This window comes from Schistocerca nitens, chromosome 5, assembly GCF_023898315.1.
Source record: "Schistocerca nitens isolate TAMUIC-IGC-003100 chromosome 5, iqSchNite1.1, whole genome shotgun sequence".
Classification (NCBI taxonomy): domain Eukaryota; kingdom Metazoa; phylum Arthropoda; class Insecta; order Orthoptera; family Acrididae; genus Schistocerca; species Schistocerca nitens.
In genome coordinates this window covers 316,331,406-316,354,398 of record NC_064618.1, presented here as the reverse complement: position 1 = coordinate 316,354,398, position 22,993 = coordinate 316,331,406, and the positions used below count along the sequence as shown (strand labels likewise).

The 22,993-nt window shown below is 42.4% G+C and overlaps 1 protein-coding gene across 1 annotated transcript in view; it reads right to left on the bottom strand.

The window, feature by feature from the left end:
* Nucleotides 1–6,820: 6,820 nt before the first annotated feature.
* The window catches only part of LOC126260424 (gametogenetin-like), a 725,449-nt gene continuing 709,276 nt past the window's right edge, over nucleotides 6,821–22,993 (bottom strand). The window contains exon 8 of the mRNA XM_049957753.1: nucleotides 6,821–10,880. Within this exon, the coding sequence (XP_049813710.1) occupies nucleotides 10,695–10,880 (186 nt within the window). The 3' untranslated portion in view covers nucleotides 6,821–10,694. The remainder of the gene's footprint in view (nucleotides 10,881–22,993) is intronic.

Here is a 22,993-nt window from a genome sequence, read left to right as displayed (position 1 = left end):
CTACAGGAGTACGATATAGTATTTTTAATACATTGTGGCCCATTTCTCACCATATTTTTTCTCAAAAGAGAACTGTTTCTCGTCTAGCAGTGCCTTAATTTTTGGCAGAACATAATACCATATACTTGTTCTGTAAATAAAACCCCCTTTTCTTGCTACATCTTAATTTATTTTTCCCAGACGCGTTTCACCCTTTTCTTGCTCCAAGGCATCTTCCATGGGATCTATAACGATACAGGTTTATTATTTTTAGATTATCAAGCAGTTAAGGTCGTGATTTTTTACGTAAATAAGTAATTACTTACCGTTTGTTGTCACCTGCGTTTCCACTCATCTGGTCTTGAGGTCGCACTAGCACTTTATTTCCGACACATAAGCACAACTTTGTATTCCAAACTTTTTCACACTGTTCACCACAAAAAGCAACTGCCTAGACTAGATGGACCTTATTTCATATTTTAAAAGAACTAATATTTTCGTGAGAGCAGCATTCTCTCCTTTGGCAGCGTACAAAAAAAAGTGTCAGTTTGTCAGATCGGTAAACACTAATTCTGGTTCAATCCTGAAAGAGTACACAAAGTACTGACTGTTTAAAAGTATTGAAATAGTAGCGGACAGGATCATACTCGAAATTATGTCTGGAAATGTAATAAATACATTCACTAAAAAATTATTTAATATCCAATAGTAGTGTTGTAATTGGACAAAACAACGGCCTGCAAAAACTGCAAAGCGCGTATTTTTTCTTGGATATTTTCAGAATACTGAGTGGCTGTTTACTGATGCCGTTTACTTTTTTAAACTCTATTAATAAATATTAGTAGTAAATAATATTTTCAGGCTCTGTTTACTACAGACAATGACTACTTTCTTTGTTTTTTCCTTAGCTCTTTATTTCTTTAAAGAATCGAACTTCCTTGTATAAAATAACTTGAAACGGCTCATTCCCTTACAAGTAATTTTATACGTTAAACAATTGGCTTTAAGTATGTAAGCGAGAAAAACTGTAGGAAAATCTTGAAATCATGCTTAAAGTTCGTTGGACGTTGTTAAGTGTCTCATTATGATATACTGGATGAATATAAACTGGGTAATTTGAACTTCATTGTAAGCAAAGGCTCCTTTTTCATGTTTTTCAACGTTTATAACGTTATATCTTCTAAAGTACATGACGTACAACGAACTAATTTTGTACATACATTCAGTAATACAAGTAGATATTGACTTCAATGTGTGTTGCGAATAGAGTTAGTAGAGAGGAAGTAATAAATTAAAATTTCTTGCCTGGTGAGGGAGGGGAGAGAGCGGAGTCAGCGAGATGAAGTTTCATAAAGGTTTGAAATTATGTGTGACGTTTGTTGCCAGAGGCTAAATGTACTCATTCTCAGAAACTGTATGAATAAATTCCGGGCATCTGCGCGGCGCCAGTTACGCTGCATCAAGAGACACACAGTTTCTAATTTTAATATTTCTCTTACTGCATTAAACAGAGATCGTGTGTCTTAGCGAGTAGATTAAGACAGCATGTTCTTCTTTTTTTTTTTGTTCTGTTTATATTACGCGAAATATTAAAAACTGGAAAGCAGCTTGATAGGTAACCTGCAACTGATACTGGCTTCCGAGGAAGCGGTTTAGTACTATAGATATCCTATGTCGCTCCTGTCATCCGTCTTTATTGTTCAGTTACACTACTGACCATTAAAACTGCTACATCAAGAAGAAATGAAGATGATAAACGGGTATTCATTGGACAAACATATTATACTAGAGCTGACATGTGATTACATTTTCACGCAATTTTGGTGCATAGATCCTCAGAAATCAGTACCCACAACAACCACCCCTGTCCGTAATAACGGCCTTGATACGCCTGGGCATTGAGTCAAACAGAGCTTGGATGGCGTGTATAGGTACAGCTGCCCATGCAGCTTCAACACGATACCACAGTTTATCAAGAGTAGTGACTGGCGTATTGTGACGAGACAGTTGCTCGGCCAACATTGACCAGACGTTTTCAGTTGGTGAGACATCTGAAGAATGTGCTGGCCAGGGCAGCAGTCGAACATTTTCTGTATCCAGAAAGGCCCGTACAGGACCTACAACATGTGGTCGTGCATTATCCTGCTGGAATGTAGGTTTTCGCAGGGATCGAATGAATGGTAGAGCCACGGGTCGTAACACATCTGAAATGAAACGTCCACTGTTCTAAGTGCCGTCAATGCGAACAAGAGGTGACCGAGACTTGTAACCAATGGCACCCTATACCATCACGCCTAGTGATACGCCAGTATGGCACTGACGAATACACGCTTCCAATGTGCGTTCACCGCGATGTCGCCAAACACGGATGCGACCATCATGAAGCTGTAAACAGAACCTGGATTCATCCGAAAAAATGACGTTTTGCCATTCGTGCACGCAGGTTCGTCGTTGGGTACACCATCGGAGGCGCTCCTGTCTGTGTTGTAGCGCCAAGAGTAACCGCAGCCATGGTCTCCGAGCTGATAGTCCATGCTGCTGCAAACGTCGTCGAACTGTTCATGCAGATGGTTGTGGTCTTGCAAACGTCCCATCTGTTGACTCAGGGATCGAGACGTGGCTGCACGATTCGTTACAGCCATGCGGATAAGATGCCTGTCATCTCGACTGCTAGTGATACGAGGCCGTTGGGATCCAGCACGGCGTTCCGTGTTACCCTCCTGAACCCACCGATTCCACATTCTGCTAACAGTCATTGGATCTCGGCGAACGCGAGCAGCAATGTCGCGATACAATAAACCGCAATCGCGTTAGGCTACAATCTGACCTTTATCAAAGTCGGAAATGTGATGGTACGCATTTCTCCTCCTTACACGAGGCATCACAACAACGTTTCACCAGGCAACGCCAGTCAACTGCTGTTTGTGTATGAGAAATCGGTTGGAAACTTTCCTCATGTCAGCACGTTGTAGGTGTCGCCACCGGCGCCAACCTTGTGTGAATGCTCTGAAAGCCAATCATTTGCATATCACAGCACCTTCTTCCTGTCGGTTAAATTTCGCATCTGTAGCACGTCATCTGCGTGGTGTAGCAATTTTAATGGCCAGTAGTGTACATAAGACAGAGAAATGGAAGGCTCAGTTCATTTTGAAAAGATCTGTGCATGAGCTTCTTCCTACGTGACAGAACGAAATCCTTTGTAACTATTGCCGCAGCGTATGGAATCATATGATTTGTGTACGAGAAGATGGTGTGAGAGTTCAAATTCAATTTGACATTTTTATATCCACTTTCGGAGGTTTTTCCATTGCCAGATTTTTAATGTCCTGTTTTGAAAGGGGAATTTTGCAACTCTTAAGTTTCTCTGATTTACGGAAAATGTCGTTTTTATTTATCTGCAAAATAGGAAGTTAAGAAAAGTTTTGAGCTTTACAACTTGAGGCCGTAAGGATAAGCTCATTTCCCTGTGTAGGAAAGCCTAACGTAGATCACAAACAGACTAATACTTCAATTCAACCAACCAGACAGCACTGTATTATTATTCCTATCACCATCATCATCGTCATTATCGTCATCTTGGGTCGTCAAAATCTCGGTAATTCGACTAGATATTTGTAAATATGTACTGCTAGATTAACGGCGTTGTTCAGTACTTGAAAGAGCTTATGACTTCTGCAAGCAGCTAAGCACAGTTCTCACTCGTACCTCAGCCTTTTGGATCCACCTACTCGTTTCAGTCTGTTCTGAGCTTTACGTACCACCTTAGGTTTAGAGTACTCACCGAAAGCTGTCTGTCCGCAAACGCCGAACACTGATCTCACTGGTATCCAGAGTTGTAGTCTCGCAGTTTCTGTTGATGTAGGTACCTCTAGATATTTCAGCAGGAATCTGTTTCTAGTCTTTAAGCTTTGCCATGTAGGATTTGACTTTATAGTGGATAGGCACAGCCACGTTTCATGCTATTACCCTTTTTGATAGTCTTTATTGTAGTAAGGAAACTGGGCGACTCATTTCCTGTGACCTTGTGGTTTCTGGCAGGTCTCACCGTGGGCCACATCCTTAAGGACTGGGATAAAACTCACATCACGGAAAGTAATTCCTGTCATTTACTGGCAAGATACCTCTGTGGATGTGTGAGTAGTTACGAGTGACAATCGCCTAGTTTGAGTGTTGTGGGTGCGGTCTTCCAGTTTGCAAGACACATTGCGTAAAAAATAAAATAGTCAACAAACTTGATACAGAAGACAAAACTAAAGTAATGTATCATCAGTATACACTCATGCTCATAAATTAAGAATAATGCTGATACATGGTGAAACAACGCTCTGGTGGGCGGTATGCGGGTTTAAATCACCTCGGGGTATTACCATGCGGTGCATTTGACCTGCCGTCGTCGCACGGTGGCGCTGGCAGCAGTCCATATACACAGAGGTGTGATGGTGCATGTCAGAGTACGGTGTAGCGAGTAAGTGTGCAGACGTTTTCAGACCTGCTAATGGTGACTGTGTGTTGAAAATGGCTCAAAGAACACATATTCATGACGTTATGAGAATACTAGGGTGACTGGAGGCTGGTGAAACACGGCAGGCCGTAGCACTGGCCCTCCGTGTGCCACAAAGTGTGATCTCAGGATTATGGCAACGATTCCAGCAGACAGGAAACCTGTCCAGGCGCTACAGTACGGGACGTCCACAGGATACAACACCACAAGAAAAGCGATATCTCACCATCATTGCCCGCAGACGGCCACGGAGTACTGCAGGTAGCCTTGCTCGGGGCCTTACCGCAGCCACTGGAACAGTTGTCTCCAGACACACAGTCTGCAGACGACTGAACAGACACGTTTTATTCGCCCGGAGACCTGCAAGGTACATTCCACTGACCTCTGGTCACAGTAGAGCCCTTAAAGCTTGGTGTCAAGAACACAGTACATGGTCATTGGAACAGTGTTCACAGACGAGTCCAAGTATAGTCTGAACAGTGATTCTCTCCGGGTTTTTATCTGGCGTGAATCAGGAACCAGATACCAAACCCTTAATCTCCTTGAAAGGGACCTGTATGGAGGTCGTGGTTTGATGGTGTGCGGTGGGATTATGATTGGTGCACGTACACCCCTGCATGTCTTTGACAGAGGAACTGTAACAGTTCAGGTGTATCGGGACGTCATTTTGCACCAATATGTCCGCCTTTTCAGGGGTGCAGTGCGTCCCACCTTCGCCCTGATGGATGATAACGCACGGCCCTACCGAGCTACCATCGTGGAGGAGTACCTTGAAACAGAAGATATCAGGCGAATGGAGTAGCCTGCCTGTTCTTCTCAAGACCTAAACCCCATCGAGCACGTCTGGGATGCTCTCGGTCGACGTACCACTGCACGTCTTCAAACCCCTAGGGTACTTCAGGAGCTCCGACAGGCACTGGTGCAAGAATGGGAGGCTATACCCCAGCAGCTGCTCGACCACCTGATCGAGAGTATGCCAACGCGTTGTGCGGCCTGTGTACGTGTGCGTGGTGATGATATCCCATACTGATGTCGGGGTACACGCGTAGTAAACAGTGGCGTTTTGTAGCACATGTGTTTCGCGGCGTTTTTCTCAACTTATCACCAATACCGCGGACTTACAGATTTGTGTCGTGCGTGTTCCCTATGTGCCTGTGCTATTAGCGCCAGTTTTGTGCAGTGCCACGTTGTGCGGCACCACGTTCTGCAATTATCCTTAATTTATGAGCATGAGAGTATCAAAAAGAAAATACTATAAATTAACAATTTCATTAGTTTTTTTGCGTTTAGAGAAATTGAAGTAACAACTGAATGAACAGAAACAGAATATTAAAAACGACTTAGTGTGCTTTTAGTAGATATACAAATTTCAAATCTCCAATGCATCTGAATTGCGGACTTTACAGTTGAGGCAGTGGCACTATGATTTTCGTTGGGAAAAAAAAATTCAAAAACTGAGAGGTGCTCAAGGACCAATAAATGATGCATCGCTGGGATACAGACAAATGTGTCAAGGAACTACATACAGTGGAAAACGTAATTATGACTCTTACTGGAAACGAATCCTTGGCGAGTGAGTCATGTGACCAGGCGAACAAATGGAAAATGAAAAACGGAAGTCCTTCACTCGATTCCGAGAAATAGGGAAAGATAGAAATGACAGCCGATTGGATGGTGGATGGATGACAGAAAACGTACAGAAGAAATACATATGTGTATCGCTGATGATCTGGACGAGCAGTAGTGGATGTCAGAGGAATGATTTTGATGGGGAGCTTCTTAAATCTGCGCGCTTTCCATCGGCAACTCCTTGATATATTGCTTTCTACCGTGAACTTGTAATGATTTTATCAGTTATTCATGTAGAATGTATCAGTATTTTTGCAGGATTTGGTCAAACGTAATGCAGTTGTTCTACAAGTTCTCAAGGGTATTTTCTTGGCATATTTTGTAAGTTGATGCTTCCTTGTTACCTACCCCAAAGAAACAATACTAAAGTACAAAATTAAAATACAGGTAAACACTAATGATTGGATGATGATGAATTTTCAAATAATCCTTTCAGTAAAAGCAAGACATTAATTCATTGTGTGACTGCCTACTACTAGGACAAACAGTTATCAAGGTAAACATGAGACACTAAGTAACGTGACGCTATGTCAGTTACAACTGGATGCGAGGCTGTTTGTCAACAAGCGACGCCTTGGTGACTATTGCTGAAGGTGGTACGAGTAATTCCGGTACCGGCTTCAAGACTTGAGAAAGTAATTCAACAGTTCCTGAATCGTGTATTATCCATTATTTATACCAGGAGTAAGGAAGAAAAGAGAGAAGGAAACATTAGTTATACAGATATTTTTATTGACATTGTTAAATATTACATTTACTGCTATAGGTGGTATATTCGAACTCATTCGTACAGTCTACAATACGATTCACCAGCGTCTCCCCTAGGACATTGTGTCTCGCTATAACGTACAGTCACTGCAGTATTAAGGAACCTTGAACCACAAATCATCCAGACTGGCAAATAGAGTGCTTACTGTAAGATTGTATCGTATTCCGGATGTCTCTACATGTACAAGAAATTTCTAATATACTCTCGTTATAAGTGGAGAAGACTTAGAAAGAGATACTAATATGATTTTTTTTACCAAAGAAGTGTTAGAAAAATATTTATTTCCGCATACGTTTTCTATTTTTGAAGTTAATGATGGTCAAGTAGTACGGAAACTAGGATGCGTATGACATTCTGTCCATAGGATGGAGAACGCTGGCAATTCGTAGCTTGGCACTTGGTGGAGCGTCCAAACTCAAGATCACATGCAACCGCTATGTTCGCTCATAAAAGGAGTATTCCGAATAGGCACATTTGCCAGAATAAGTCTGGCTCCTATATACTAAACTCATAATCTAACACTCTAATGACATAGAAAATAAGTGCAGCTTGAAACGTATCAGACATTCCAAGCATCTGTGACATCACGAAATACACATACAAAAATCACAATGGCGTTAACCGCCATCCAATACTTCACGCACTCCAAAAGTCCCTTACACATTTCACTTGGCTTGTACATCAGGCGTTTCGTCGTGCTTCAGCGTACTTAGTTCTGGTTTCTGTCCGGGCCTCGTTAAAGCTATCATAAAATATTGTATACACATTGGATTTGCACCCTGTAATCAAGTAGTTACGATGAAACAGAAAAGTGTAATACTAGAATCATTCAAAAATTACAACGAAAGTTTCCATTGGGGTATACATAATCGTGGCTAGATGAGCATAAAAATCTTTGCTTTCTCGGACACACATACAGTAAGAATGATATGGTATTTTTTTTCATGGCGCAGATGGCTGGTGAAACGTCGTTTGTAGTGAAGCGTATCTCGCCGTACAGGCGAATAAAAAGCGTATGAAATCAGTTGTATTATTACCAGCTCATTTGCAACACCCAGACTTTAGCCACATTCACACCACAATTTGTCGAACGACATGCAGTTTCAGAAGTACTTGATGTTTAAATACCTTTAAATTACTTAAATAAATATATAATACAAGCCTGATGACTTAATGGTTACGGACTTAACGTATCTACATATCTACAGAATAAATACTTTATAGCCCTGACCAGAGGGCCGGACAGTGTCGAAGAATGAAAAGTCTTTCTTTTATCACAAGGAGACCAGAAATTCTTCGCAGACCCTCGGCCTCTCCTTTACCTCACCGCGTCTCCGGGCAGGTGGGAACTGAGAAGGCCGCTGTCGTTCAGTGCGCAGAAAGAAAAAGACGTGGTTCGTCCAACATGGCAGCGTTCTGTCCATTCTTCCGCGCAAACGGTCGTTCGTGTAACAGCCGAATCTCACGGGGAAACGTCGAGCGGTCAGATACTGGTGCCTCTGCTGGGGCTAAAACCACCTCTAAGCACCCGCTTGGTGCAGCACCAGCGCGGCAAAGAGGAGGAGAACTCTCTGATGTCGAGCTATCAGTTTCCACACAGCACGCGTAGCGAAAGTTGTTGAGCAGTCCCCGAGATACAGAAGGCACACGGTCGTCGGGTGAGGCAGGGGGGGGGGGGGGGGCAGGTAGGCGTTCATGCTTCATGCATTGAGGGCAAAGAGGCACTGACTATGTTTTAGGACAAGGCTTTACGGAAATGTATGAAATTCGTGCAAACAAGTAGTACAGCCGTAGAATCTGTGCGTAATTTTTCTTCACTACTGGCAAGTTTTTATGTGGGCAGTGGAGAGACAAACGTCTTGGATGAAACATGGTTATAAGGAAGGAAGATTATTGTTTACTGTGTTACTAACGGGTGAGGTCATTGGAGAAAGGATGGGTAAAGAATCTGACCGCATCCTTTTCAAATACACCATCCCTGTGCTCACCTTATTCGGTTTAGGAAAGCCAGATAAAGTCGAAATCTTGGTGACTGAACATGTGAACGTGGATTCACTTGTACGCCCACACCTCGTGACCATGAGACCAAACGTGTTAACCAGTGCTGCATCTCACTCAGTAGGGTACAATGACGGGATTAAGTCTCCATACTGGTGATGCAGTGCTGCCAGTGTCAGAAATGAGAACTGTGTTTTGAAATCCATTAACGCAGCTTTCTTAAACTATGTTCCGCGTAACCCTGTGTTTTCGTGGAGATCCCTGAAAGAGTTCTGCAAACTCTACGTTACTTTTTCCATAACATCCAAGAAATGAAAATTAATTTTTCTATGACATTACAGAAATAGAATGACATCTAAACCTTGCTTCCACTTACTATTTTGGATAGTCGTTACGAATGCGACGCTGACAGCGAGTAGCGCTGTATTAACCCGGCGAACGGTCTGCCCGCTGGGAGGCCCTAGTCGCACGACATTTACATTTATATCGTGGACTAGGAGACAACCATGTAGTCGCTAAACTCAGTAGTGAGGGAACGAGTGTACAAGGTGTGATAGTAGTAGGCGATTCGAAGCGCCACCGTCGTCCTTATCACAGAACGCACCCACAACTACTGCACTTTGTTGTCTATCATCAGAAACGTGAGGCACCTTAAGTTTTGTAACATATATACAACATAAAAACCATACTGCAGAAACAGACCAGGATTTCCACCATTAAAATGGACATTAAAATGAGTTTCACGTAACGCATAGATTGGAAAACGCTGTATTAATACGAGCAAAAAGTTAATCGAAGCTTAAACGTTTCGAAGAAGCGAAGTTGAATTCTTTCATGACCGTGGAAAAGTTTGTGTATTTTTACAGCATAAACGTCAGTTTTCCTTAAAAAAATGGTTTAAAACGAAAAGATTCAACAATGACACTGTGTCTGCTCCTTTGCTGAAGGATTATTTCAGAGCAAAGGTTAGCTATTGTTGCTGAAGATACTTACAGTCTGTTCCCATCTGACTACTTTTGGAGCGAGTGGGGTGGTGCAGCGGTTAGAACATTAGGCTTGCATTCGGGTGGACAAGGGTTCAAATCCGCGTCCGGCCATCCAGATTTAGATTTACCGTGATTTCCCTAAAGCGCTCCAGGCAAATACGGGCCTGAATCCTTCGAAACGGCACGGCTGATGTCCTTCCCCATCCTTGAAACAATCCGAGCTTGTGCTCCGTCTCTGATGACCTCGATGTCGACGGGACGTTAAACTCGAACCTTATTACTACCATCGATTGTATGTAGGTGTCAAAGAATTGTAGACAGTAAATGTTCAACGTTCACGCTATTATGTCACATCCAGATTGGAGGGAAAAAGTAGTGATCATGTGCCTCTGATGTCTAGGTAGATGACGTGGTACCATTTAACTATTACGTGACACGGACTTGAGTGAAATAAATGAAATTTTAGCGAATAGCGAAGTGAAGCAGAGATTCTGTATCAAAATGTGTTTTATGTCGAGGATGGGGAAATTTTTCTTTCCTGATTATAAATGGACAGAGCATTTTGTATTTGGGCGAAATACTGTAGCACTTTATAGTCCCACGGATTTCTAAATGTGGAAGGGTTCCTGCCTTCTGTTTCTCTCGGGTACGAAATCATCTAGCACCAGTGCGTCAAATTGTCTTGCAGTCAGGTACGACGAATGCTACACTGCAGCGGGAATGCACACGGACACACACACACACACACACACAGGTTTCGTCGGCGGTCCCTTCTCGCAGAGGCTGAAGCGTAGGCGGGATTGCGGCCTGTATCGGATCAGGTCGGGCCAGATCAGAGGGAGCCGAAGTAGCGCCGCCCGCCCGTCATGGCGAGGCTGACCAACATCACGGAAAGCAGGAAGACGGCCAGCCCCAGGAAGGAGGTGGCCGCGTGGCACACGCAGCGGCGCCGCTTCGCCTTCTGGATGTTGCGCATCAGCCGCTCGGCCGCCGCCTTGTCCAGCGTGAAGTCCGGCTTCTGCAAAACAGACAGAGGGGCTGCATTACTGGCGGGAACAAACGAATCAACAACAAATACAAGTAGCTATCAGGCAGCCTAAGAAAGCCACACAAACACACGCACATACCCACACGCACACACACACACACACACACACACACACACACACACACACACGTGTGTGTATGTGTCTTGAAAGGAGGATATGAACATCAACAAAAGCAAAACGAGGATAATGGAATGTAGTCGAATTAAGTCGGGTGATGCTGAGGGAATTAGATTAGGAAATGAGACACTTAAAGTAGTAAAGGAATTTTGCTATTTGGGGAGCAAAATAACTGATGATGGTCGAAGTAGAGAGGATATAAAATGTAGACTGGCAATGGCAAGGAAAGAGTTTCTGAAGAAGAGAAATTTTTTAACATCGAGTATAGATTTAAGTGTCAGGAAGTCGTTTCTGAAAGTATTTGTATGGAGTGTAGCCATGTATGGGAGTGAAACATGGACGATAAATAGTTTGGACAAGAAGAGAATAGAAGCTTTTGAAATGTGGTGCTACAGAAGAATGCTGAAAATTAGATGGGTAGATCACATAACTAATGAGGATGTATTGAATAGGATTGGGGAGAAGAGAAGTTTGTGGCGCAACTTGACTACAAGAAGGGATCAGTTGGTAGGACATGTTCTGAGGCATCAAAAAATCGTAGAGGGAGACCAAGAGATGAATACACTAAGCAGATTCAGAAGGATGTAGGTTGCGGTAGGTACTGAGAGATGAAGAAGCTTGCACAGGATAGAGTAGCATGGAGAGCTGCATCAAACCAGTCTCAGGACTGAAGACCACAACAATATATATATATATATATATATATATATATATATAGAGAGAGAGAGAGAGAGAGAGAGAGAGAGAGAGACAGAGATAGCGTGTATAAGCAGGCTGTTTTGTTGCTAAGTTTAGGTTTTTATATTGGTAACGCCACGTAGCGCTCTGTATGAAAATCACTGACTGTGCTGTGTGCAGTCTGTGGCTGGTTTGCATTGTTGGAATATTTGCTATTGTAGTGTTGGGCAGTTTGATGTGAACAGCGCGTAGCGTTGCGCAGTTGGAGGTGAGCCGCCAGCAGTGGTGGATGTGGGGAGAGAGATGGCGGAGTTTCGAGAGCGGATGATCTGGACGTGTGTCCATCAGAAAGAGTAAATTTTGTAAGACTAGATGTCATGAACTGATATATATATATATATATATATATATATATATATATATATATATATATTATAATTTTTGAACACTATTAAGGTAAATACATTGTTGTTTCTCTATCAAAATCTTTCATTTACTAAGTATGCCTATCAGTAGTTAGTGCCTTCAGTAGTTAGAATCTTTTATTTAGCTGGCAGTTTTGGCGCTCGCTGTATTGCAGTAGTTCGAGTAACGAAGATTTTTGTGAGGTGAGTGATTCATGAAAGGTATAGGTTATTGTTAGTCAGGGCCATTCTTTTGTAGGGATTTTTGAAAGTCAGATTGCGTTGCGCTAAAAATATTGTGTGTCAGTTTAGTGATGACCAGAACAAGTAAAGAGAGAAATGTCTGAGTACGTTCAGTTTTGCTCATCTGTTTGAAAATCAAATAACGTAAGAGGTTTACCAGCATTGTCATTCATAATTTTTTCCAAGGGGAGGTTTCACGTGATTCACTGATGATGTTACAAGCTTTCAGGTATTACAGAGAAGGGTAAATGTATCAATTTGAGGTAAGGGATATTGATCCAGAAACGTCCGAATCGTAAGTTACAAGTGGAAATCATTCTGATATATTTGATAGTGGAATACATGCACCAATCCTGTTATTGCTAAGACTATCGCAGGCAACTTTCAGAGCTGGCTCTATGTACCAAAACAAGCACAAAAAGTCCAGTTAATATGGAATATAAAATCCATACGTTAAGAACTATCACCACTTGTTTATTTTCGCTGCTGAGAAACACTTCTACTGAACTAATGCTGATAGCTCTTAAGGTATACGTTTTAGAGTCTGTATGCACTAGGCATTTTTTTTTTGTTTTGATCCATACTACCACCTCTGAATGTTGCCTATCCTACACTCTTAGCAAGAACGTACGGCTTAATGTATTCCACCGTCAGATATACTCGTGGCACAATGATTTCCGCTTATTACTTTCGAGTCGGTCCTTTCTGGACCAGTGTCCCTTAGCTCAAATTGATAAATTTGCCCTTCTCCATCATACTTCAAAGTTTGTAAGATCACGGAATCATCATACAGTAACAGTGCTTCACAGTTGCTAAATTTGGGGAACCCGATATATCTCCTATTCTGGGGTAGCCGTGTGAACTGTGTCAGGATGCAAATTTCGGCTCCCTGTTGCGACTTCACCCACTTTGAAGGTATGCACCTCGGAATTACAATAAATCACATAAAATATGAGTGAAAAAGTGCTCCTCGTGTGATGCAGGCTGTGTGATTGACGCAGAATGGTCCGGTATTCACGAGACAGTGTTTGTGTACAGCCAAACATATGGAAACGGTCGAGAGGCAGAACGCAGTCCTCCAAATCTCGTGTACGAACAGTCAACCGCCTCTCTGCACGTTCGTCTGTTTGAAAGGATCCTTGAACATACAAACACCCAAAGGTGGAAATGTTGTGTGACGTGGTTGGTGACTATGAGAGTACTTGTTTTGGTATGACAGTGCCGCCACTCGACCAAAAAAATCTTCGAATGGCTGTGAGAATTATGGGACTTAACATCTAAGGTCATCAGTCCCCTAGACTTAGAACTACTTAAACCCATCTAACCTAAGGACATCACACACATCCATGCCCGAGGCAGGATTCGAACCCTCAACCGTAGCAGCAGCGCGATTCCGGAGTGAAGCGCTTACAACCGCTCGGCCACAGCGGCCGGCGCCTCTCGAAGGTTTCGATCTGCTTGGCCATACACATACAACATCATCGGACCATTTTTCTGCTCACAGTGCGCTGCTTAAATCACACAGCCTGCCACACGCAAGGAACAGACGACACGTGGTCAGAGAAACTTTCATTCGTCAGCACCAACTATCTTGGCAACGATGCATTTCCAGACACACGTTCATAGGACCTTTTTTCTTCCATTTCCAGTGGAGAACCCATCCCCGCAGTTTGTCGGTTTTCTTAATGTCCTGCCATCTGGCTGCGTTGCGGAGGCAAGAAAACTTCGACGGTTAGTCAATAAATGTCTCCAATTTCGCTCTTATTGTCTTTAGGTTGGTGCGAGAGACATTGTAGAAATGGTTGGCTCTAAGGCTTTGTGCCCTCTCCAGCTACTAGATGACACCGTTGGCTTCGCCTGTGGTAGGTTGCAGCATTGCCTCATCAGACCGTTTTTCGCTTTTGCGGCCTAAAGACTTCCCCGCCGTAGAGGAGTTGGTTTAAATGGCTCTGAGCACTATGGGACTTAACTGCTGAGGTCATCAGTCCCTAGAACTTAGAACTACTTAAACCTAACTAACCTAAGGACATTACACACATCCATGCCCGAGGCAGGATTCGAACCTGTGACCGTAGCGGTCGCGCGGTTCCAGACTGTAGCGCCTACAACCGCTCGGCCACCCCGGCCGGCCGTAGAGGAGTACCGTACCGTAATCCCCTTTTTTGTAGGCTGATGGTGTACTAGAAGCGACAATTCGCAGAAAACTGTCAGCAACGTTTTGTCACAGCGAATTGTTTACCAATGGACTGAACAGTTTCAAAGTGGACGAACGAGTGTATAGGACGAGGGAAGAGCAGGGCTTCATGCCACAGCCACAGCTGATGCCATCAACGAACGAGTCCGTGCCTTGATTTCGAATAACAGACGAGTGGCTGTTGATGTGCCAAACCATTTGCAGATTTGATTCACTTAAAGCTAAGAGGTCGTCGATTGAGCTTCGATCAACAGGTGAAGGAACCAGTGCTCGCCACGCGAACCTTGTTTTTCTGAAGGAATTTGTATAACAGTGAACTAAGGGCATTGAAAAGTGAGGTGATCATACTGAAAAATGAAATCAATAAGAACTGAGAGCTCTTGTTGTAATAATCTGCGTATATAAAAGGTTAAGTCCAGACTGACAGACTAACTCATTCACTGACTCATCATTGGCCAGCCAAAAGCACTAAGGATAGAAACTTGAAATATGGAGAGGGTGTTGACCTTATACTGTGGTCATCGTTTACTGAGCTGTTCGAAATTCCACCCCAAAGGAGGTGAAGTAGGGGATGAAAAGGTTTTGGAAAATATGTCGCTATTAAGGTTAATTTGAAGTTAGAGATACAAAAATTGGTATTTGAATTCTCTGTCGGAAATTAAAATACACACACATCACCATTTTTGGAAATTCAACCACTAAGAGGAACAATAGTGAGTGACAGTTTTCTAAAATAAATCACTACTACAGTACTAAAAAGCACTTTTAAAGCTACATCTATGAAAACTGATATTTGACTTTTGTATTAGAAATAAAAAAAGATACGTGTTCGGTGTTTCTTGGAAATTCAACTATTAAGGGGATGAAATAGGGGACCGAAATTTTTTGGAAATATTTGATTTTATTAAAACATCTTTAAGTTAGATCTATGAAATTTATACTTGACTTTTAAAAAGTTGAGTTAGTGTGTAAAAGTTCCTACTGAAAGATCGCCATAAGAACGTAAAAGGCAGGATTAACAAAGATCTCCGACTCTAGCTGCCAGAATCACTTCTTGGTCAGAAGTAAATCCAGAAAAGACCAAGCTTCACTGGCCTTTATTAGCGTGCTAAGTTTAGAAGACGTTGCAATTTTTGAACAACATAAAAATTCGATTAAAGGAAAACAAAAAAGGTCTGTCATTACGTTACATGTTAATTAACTCATAAATGGTCAGCAATTAATTTGTTGGCTGTATAAAAGTTACGTAGTAACTGGGTGGGAGCATCGCTGTTAGTATCCCACGTAAGCACGCTTCGCTCCCAGCCCACATAACAATTTTCACCAACACTGTTGTTAGAGTTGCGTTATTCTGACGTAAGAATTCTGGGAAATTAAAAACAATGATCTCCGGGATGATTACCGACAGGTCGAATATTCTGTTCTAATTCTGGGCGTTTCCCTACAGTGAATTTGTGTGTTTTTCCACAAAATTTATCTTATCGAAACTCTGAAGTTAGATATGAACTTCTGTCAGAAAATTTTCCCTCCCAAAATGAAATTTTCATACCAAAGTGAAAATTTCGTTCTGGAAACATCCTCAAAGCTCTGGCTATGCCAAGTCGTAACAGTGTCTATAATTCCAGAAGTGCTAGTCTTACAAGTCTCGTAACACAGCTTCTGTGAAGTTTCAAACGTAGGAGATGAGGTACTGGCGGAGCTGTGAGGACGGCTAAACGCAAAAGTCCCGATTCGAGTCTTGGTCCGACAAACAGTTTTAATCTGCCAGGCAGTTTCAACTCTTAGCTTGTTTATGTGAAATTTTCGAACTACTCACTTCGAAAATTTGAAAACGCAGTGGAAATTCGTTTATGAAGAGGACTTCGAATTACTATGAATAAGCTTAAATCCGACCATTGCAATGAGACGTAATTAATTTTGAAACATGAGACTGTATGCATGTGTGGAATAATAACCAGAACTTTTGAAGTTTATGGTAACTCGTAATTCTAGTGCTCTAGCTCCGTTCGGTTTGATGAACAAGAGTCAATAATCTCTTTCATTTTAGCGATGGTAGTGAATAAAACAGATACTGAGACACAAAAGTTTATTTGTAGATGCCTTTTTGACCGTAGAAAGTTATGGTCTCAATTGACGTCACCTGTCAGTTGCGAATGTCTCTTGAAGTCATTACTGCGGCCATACTTGTTATAAGCAATAAATTTCTTACTAGATTAGCAAGTTGTGAGGATCGTGTATGCTAACGCGATGAGTGTGTGAGAGTTTTTATATCATTTTTTAAGTTATTTGCATCTCTGGCGCGCGCGCGCTAATTCAGACAGATCTTTGACTGACAATAAAGGAGTGCGCTGTTCGCGGAAGTAATGTGATGGAGTGACAATGATTACTCTTACGTCAAGTGACCTTAATATTACGTTCTAATTAGCTACAATCTTTACTGTGAATAAACGCTCCTTTTCATCAATTGTAAAGGGCCTTTAACATAAATAAATTAACCACGCTCATGTGCGATTCTAAATAAGAAAAGTTAAAATAATGAGTGGTAAATTGAGACACGTTCGTTAGCAGTGACAGGGCAAGAATTAATATGGAGCTATTCTGCTTGTAATAGAGGTGTGTGGTGTCATAAACTAAACAGTGGCTCTGAGCACTATGGGACTTAACAGCTGTGGTCATCAGTCCCCTAGAACTTAGAACTACTTAAACCTAACTAACCTAATGACATCACACACATCCATGCCCGAGGCAGGATTCGAACCTGCGACCGTAGCAGTCGCACGGTTCCGGACTGCGCGCCTAGAACCGCGAGACCACCGCGGCCGGCAACTAGAACAGTCATAATGGAAATAATTAACCATATATACTACAAATAGCTCAATAATTTCGCTGGGAAAGAGTGAATGAAAAAATGTTTGAAGAAATCAACCGCACATGGTTTCATATGTCAAAAAAAGTGAAGGAACTGCAAAGAAAAATTCCAAAATTTTTACACTTAATCCAGAAACGGTTAACCGTTTTCCTTAACCAGGTTAATTTCCGATTTTTCAGGACTAAATTATGCAATGCAAAGCTCAAACCCAACAAAATTTGAAAAGGATTAACGTTTGTAATTAAAAAGAATCTTATTTTAAATAAATAAAATCTGTAATTGAAATTGTGTATTTTGCTAATTTCCAGGAAGTGGTGAAAACCACAGCCAGAAGGAAGGAAGTAGAAAAGGGTTCAACGTTACAACGACAACGAGGTGGTTAGAGCAAGAGAACAAAACAGGGAAGCAATTCGACCAGTTCTTTTCGAAGAAATCGTCATTTTCCTTCAGTGATATCTTAAAACCACGAATTTAATACACTCTTTGACATTTTGAAAATAACAGGGATAAAACACAGGAAATGAAAACTTATCCTCAACTTGTACGGAAATCAGACGGCAGTTATAAGAATATAAGGAGATAAAGAGATAGCAATAGCTGAGAAGGGAGTGAGACAGGGTTTTAGCCACGTTATCCAATCTGTACGTTGAGCAAGCAGAAATGTAATCCAAGGAGACATTTTGAAAGGGATTTAAAGTTCAGGGAGAAAAAATATAAAAAATTAGGTTAGCCGATGGCATTGTAATTCTCTCAGAGACAGCAAAAGGCCTTGGAAAAGCAGTTGGATAGAATAGATAGTATCTTCAAATGTTGTTCTAGGATGAACATCAGCAAAAGTGAAACAAGGGTAACGGAATGTAGTCGAATTAAAATCTAGCGATACTGAGGGACTAAGATTAGGAAATGAGACATTAAATGCAGTTCAGGTGTGCTATAGGGGCAACAAAATAACTGATGATGGCCGATTTAGAGAGTATATAAAATGTAGAACGGCTTCAGCAAGAATGCGTTTCTACCAAAGAGGAATTTGTTAATATCGAATATAAATCTTCTTAGGAAGCGTTTTCTGAATGTATTTGTGTGGAGTGTAGCTTTGTACGATAGTGAAACATGGACAAAAACCAGTTCAGGCAAGAAGAGAATAAAGACTGTCCAAATGAGGTGCTAGGGATGAACATTGGAAGTTAGATGAGTAGGTCGAGTAATTAATGAGGAAGTACACAATCGAATTGGTGAAAAAATAGAATTATGACACAGCTTGAATAAAAGAAGGGATCTGTTGACAGGACATATCCTGAGGCATCAAAGAACTGTAATTTTGTGTGGGGAAGGGGCGGTAAAAATTGTAGAGGGAGACTAAAGGGTCAATATAGTATGCATTTCAAATTTATGTACGTTGGACTAGTTATCCAGAGATGAAGAGGCTTGCACAGAACAGACTAGCATGGAGTGTTACATCAAACCAGCTCTCTGAAGGAAGTGTGCAACAACAAACACAACAGCAACAGCAGCGGGTACAACGTGGAAGACACAACAGTGGCAGATAGGCTCGTAGTTAATATTATGTGTTGTCTACGGGGTTATATGTAGCTGCTGTAATCACATATGGTGATGGCTGCTTAGTCAATGCTAATATATTTCAATAAAGTAACATGTGACCAAGACACTGACTTTTATAATCTAACCCGATGCAAAGGTCACAAACCCATCCGCAGGTCCAAATGGCCTCTTTCCGCGGCATACATTAGTAGCAGTATAATGCTGTTATAGTGTAATTTACCAAAATTTGTATCTTTATGATAAGACTCACTCTTTGCGTACTAGTTTTGTACGTAAGATCTTGAGTATGGGACTATGACTCCGAAAAAAGAATGACATAATTATACTAAATAAAGTAAAAATTGGCCAGGGGCAAGTAGGACCCACGGACTGAGGATTCCGTATTTACTTAATTATGTGTTTTCATCTATCCTGGGAATCGAGAACATAACGATTTTTGCCTGTTATTGATATCGATACTGCCAAGGGAATTCTGCCTGGGAATTCCGAGACCGTACCAAAATCTCTGCAGTAGTTCCTCATACTAGCCGGGACGTATAAAAAAAGTTTATATATGTAAACAGAGAGGATTTAAGACTTTTTTTATTACTTACTAATACATGACTACAACTTACACTTTATATTTGCATGCAGTAATGTTCATGTATTATGTTTTTGACGGGTCATAGATCCAATGTAAGTTCAAACAGGTTGACGAGTTTCAGTTTTTTTGCTTCACTTGTTATGTGAAACCTTGCTTATTGCCGATTTCATGATTCTACATCGACGGGAAGTACCCCATAGATTTTGATGGGTGAATTTGAGAGTATCAAAATACGGAACATGAATGGCCGTATATTTTGACTGCATTGACTTTAAAGCTTTCAAGGGAACATGACCTTAGCATGTGATTAAAATTTGAACTTGATAGGCCACATTGTTCCAGAGGAAAAGGGTCTTAATCGAAGGACAGACGAACATACAGACGAATGAAAAATAAAAAAAAATCGTGTTATATAGTTACAGAGTAACAATTTTCGGACTTTTTCCTTTACTTGTCGCTGTGGCCGAGCGGTTCCAGGCTCTTCAGTCCGGAATCGCGCTGCTGCTACGGTTGCAGGTTCGAATCCAGCCTCGGGCATGGATGTGTGTGATATCCTTAGGTTAGTTAGGTTTAAGTATTTCTAAGTCTAGGGGACTGATGACCTCAGATGTTAAATCCCATAGTGCTTTGAACCTTCACTTGTACTGTGAAAAACTGCTTCTTGCCAAATTTAGTGATTCTATGTCAACGGTAAGCATCCAAAAGGTTTTGATGAGTGAGTTCTCATGTATGAGAATACGTCACATAAATGGCCGTATCTATTTACTGAAATGACTTAGAAGCTGATAATGCTTACCATAGCCCGTAATACGTAATATAAATTTGAACGTGACACGTCTATCCTTTCCTGAGAAAAATGGTTCTTAACAATCGGACAGACAGACGGACTACAAAGCGATCGCATGAGGGTTCCGTTTTTATAGACTGGGGCAGGGGCTATAAAAACAGTAAAGTATATGTGTAGAGCTGCTATTTCTAGAAAAACTGTTTTGTAGTATTCAGATCAACAGAGTAGTAAAATAAGCTACGGTTCGAATGGAGCTAAGATATTCTGATTTACATAGCGCTGCTTTCTAAAAGTAAACGTCCAGTTTCCTGTCACTGTGCGAGTCTCAGTTTACCCGTAAGGATGAACATAATCAGTGAACACTCAGGTGTTAAGAGGAAGTTAATGCATAGTTCTCGACATTCGTTCGGTTGTGACAAGTCGTTAAGAATTTACACTACTGGCCACTAAATTGCTACACCACGAAGATGACGAGCTACAGACGCAAAATTTAATAGACAGGAAGAAGATGCTGTGATATGCAAATGATTAACTTTTCAGAGCATTCACACAAGGTTGGCGCCGGTGGCGACACCTACAACGTGCTGGCATGAGGAAAATTTCCAACCGATTTCTCATACACAAACAGCAGTTGACCGGCGTTGCCTGGTGAAACGTTGTTGTGATGCCTCGTGTAAGAAGGAGCCTATCGCTATTGCGGTTTATCGTATCGTGACATTGCTGCTCGCGTTGGTCGAGATCCAATGACTGTTAGCAGAATGTGGAATCGGTGGGTTCAGGAGGGTAATACGGAACGCCGTGCTGGATCCCAACGGCCTCGTATCACTAGCAGTCGAGATGACAGGAATCTTATCGGCATGGCTGTAACGGATCGTGCAGCCACGTCTCGATCCCTGAGTCAACAGATGGGGACGTTTGCAAGACAACAACCATCTGCACGAACAGTTCGACGACGTTTGCAGCAGCATGGACTATCAGCTCGGAGACCATGGCTGCGGTGACTCTTGACGCTGCATCACAGACAGGAGCGGCTCCGATGGTGTACTCAACGACGAACCTGGGTGCACGAATGGCAAAACGTCATTTTTTCGGATGAATCCAGGTTCTGTTTACAGCATCATGATGGTCACATCCGTGTTTGGCGACATCGCGGTGAACGCACACTGGAAGGGTGTATTCGTCATCGCCATGCTGGCGTATTACCCAGCGTGACGGTATGGGGTGCCATTGGTTACACGTCTCGGTCACCTCTTGTTCACACTGAGGGCACTTCGAACAGTGGACGTTACATTTCAGATGTGTTACGTCCCGTGGCTCTACCTTTCATTCGATCCCTGCGAAACCCTCCATTTCAGCAGGATAATGCACGACCGCATGTTGTAGGTCCTGTACGGGCCTTTATGGATACGGAAAATGTTCGACTGCTGCCCTGGCCAGCACATTCTCCAAATTTCTCACCAATCTAAAACGTCTGGTCAATGGTGGCCGAGCAACTGGCTCGTCAAAATACGCCAGTCACTACTCTTGATGAACTGTGGTATCGTGTTGAAGCTGCATGGGCAGCTGTACCTGTACACGCCATCCAAGCTCTTTTTGACTCAATGCCCAGGCGTATCAAGACCGTTATTACGGCCAGAGGTGGTTATTCTGGGTAGTGATTTCTGAGGTTCTATGCACCCAAATTACGTGAAAATGTAATCACATGTCAGTTCTAGTATTATATATTTGTCCAATGAATACCCGTTTGTCATCTTCATTTCTTCTTGGTGTAGCAATTTTAATGGCCAGTAGTGCAATTGATACACTGCGACCCTCTTGACCGCTTACATTAATCGAACAATGAAAGAAATGGCGCACTTGACGCGGTTCCAGTGAGTCAGCCACGTGGAGATCCGGGATCGGCCGTTACGTCACGGCGTGCTATTTCGTCCCCAGCTGTGTGTGCCCACGCGGGCTCGCTGTCTGGGTAGCGAGTGTTACGTCAAGGCGCGGCAGCTCTGCTGGAGTGCGTGCCCGTTTGTGCGTACACCGTGGAGAGTGCGGCTGCGTGCCGGGCTCGCGGAAGTTTCGTGTGGCCACGGAGCGAGGACCTTGCGTGACAATCTCGTCTTGCTATCTCGGAAGCAGGCTATGCGTACCACCGACACAATAGTTCGCAAACAATTGCGGGCCCTCTGTGACGAAATGGGGGACCGCTGGCTGCTGGATCGCGGGCTGTTTCTACTGTTACTAAGATGGAAACACGGGGACAGTTACGGTAGTCACCAACCGCAACTCTGGAATGGTGCATATTTTAACGTTATTTGCAGTCGTGATGTTCGCTAGCTATTACATTTCGGCAATCCACTTAACATGGTTGTTTCCACGTGGAATGTGGTTCGCGGCAGTAACTTGCCTAGTTTGTGACAAGCAATGACACATAATAGCAAGGTGTAATCAGCAGTGCCTTCGCTATGTAAATGATTGCAGCTTGTTGTTTGCGAATGCACAGTATTGCTGGTAAACTAAATTTGCTATCAAATATTATTCTTTTCTGTCGTAAGCGTAATGCAATTTAAGAGAGCGTTACACCAGACACGTTTCGCTTTTACTGACAAAGCATCATCAATGGTGGTTCTATAAACACCATCTGACCAAAAGAGTCCGG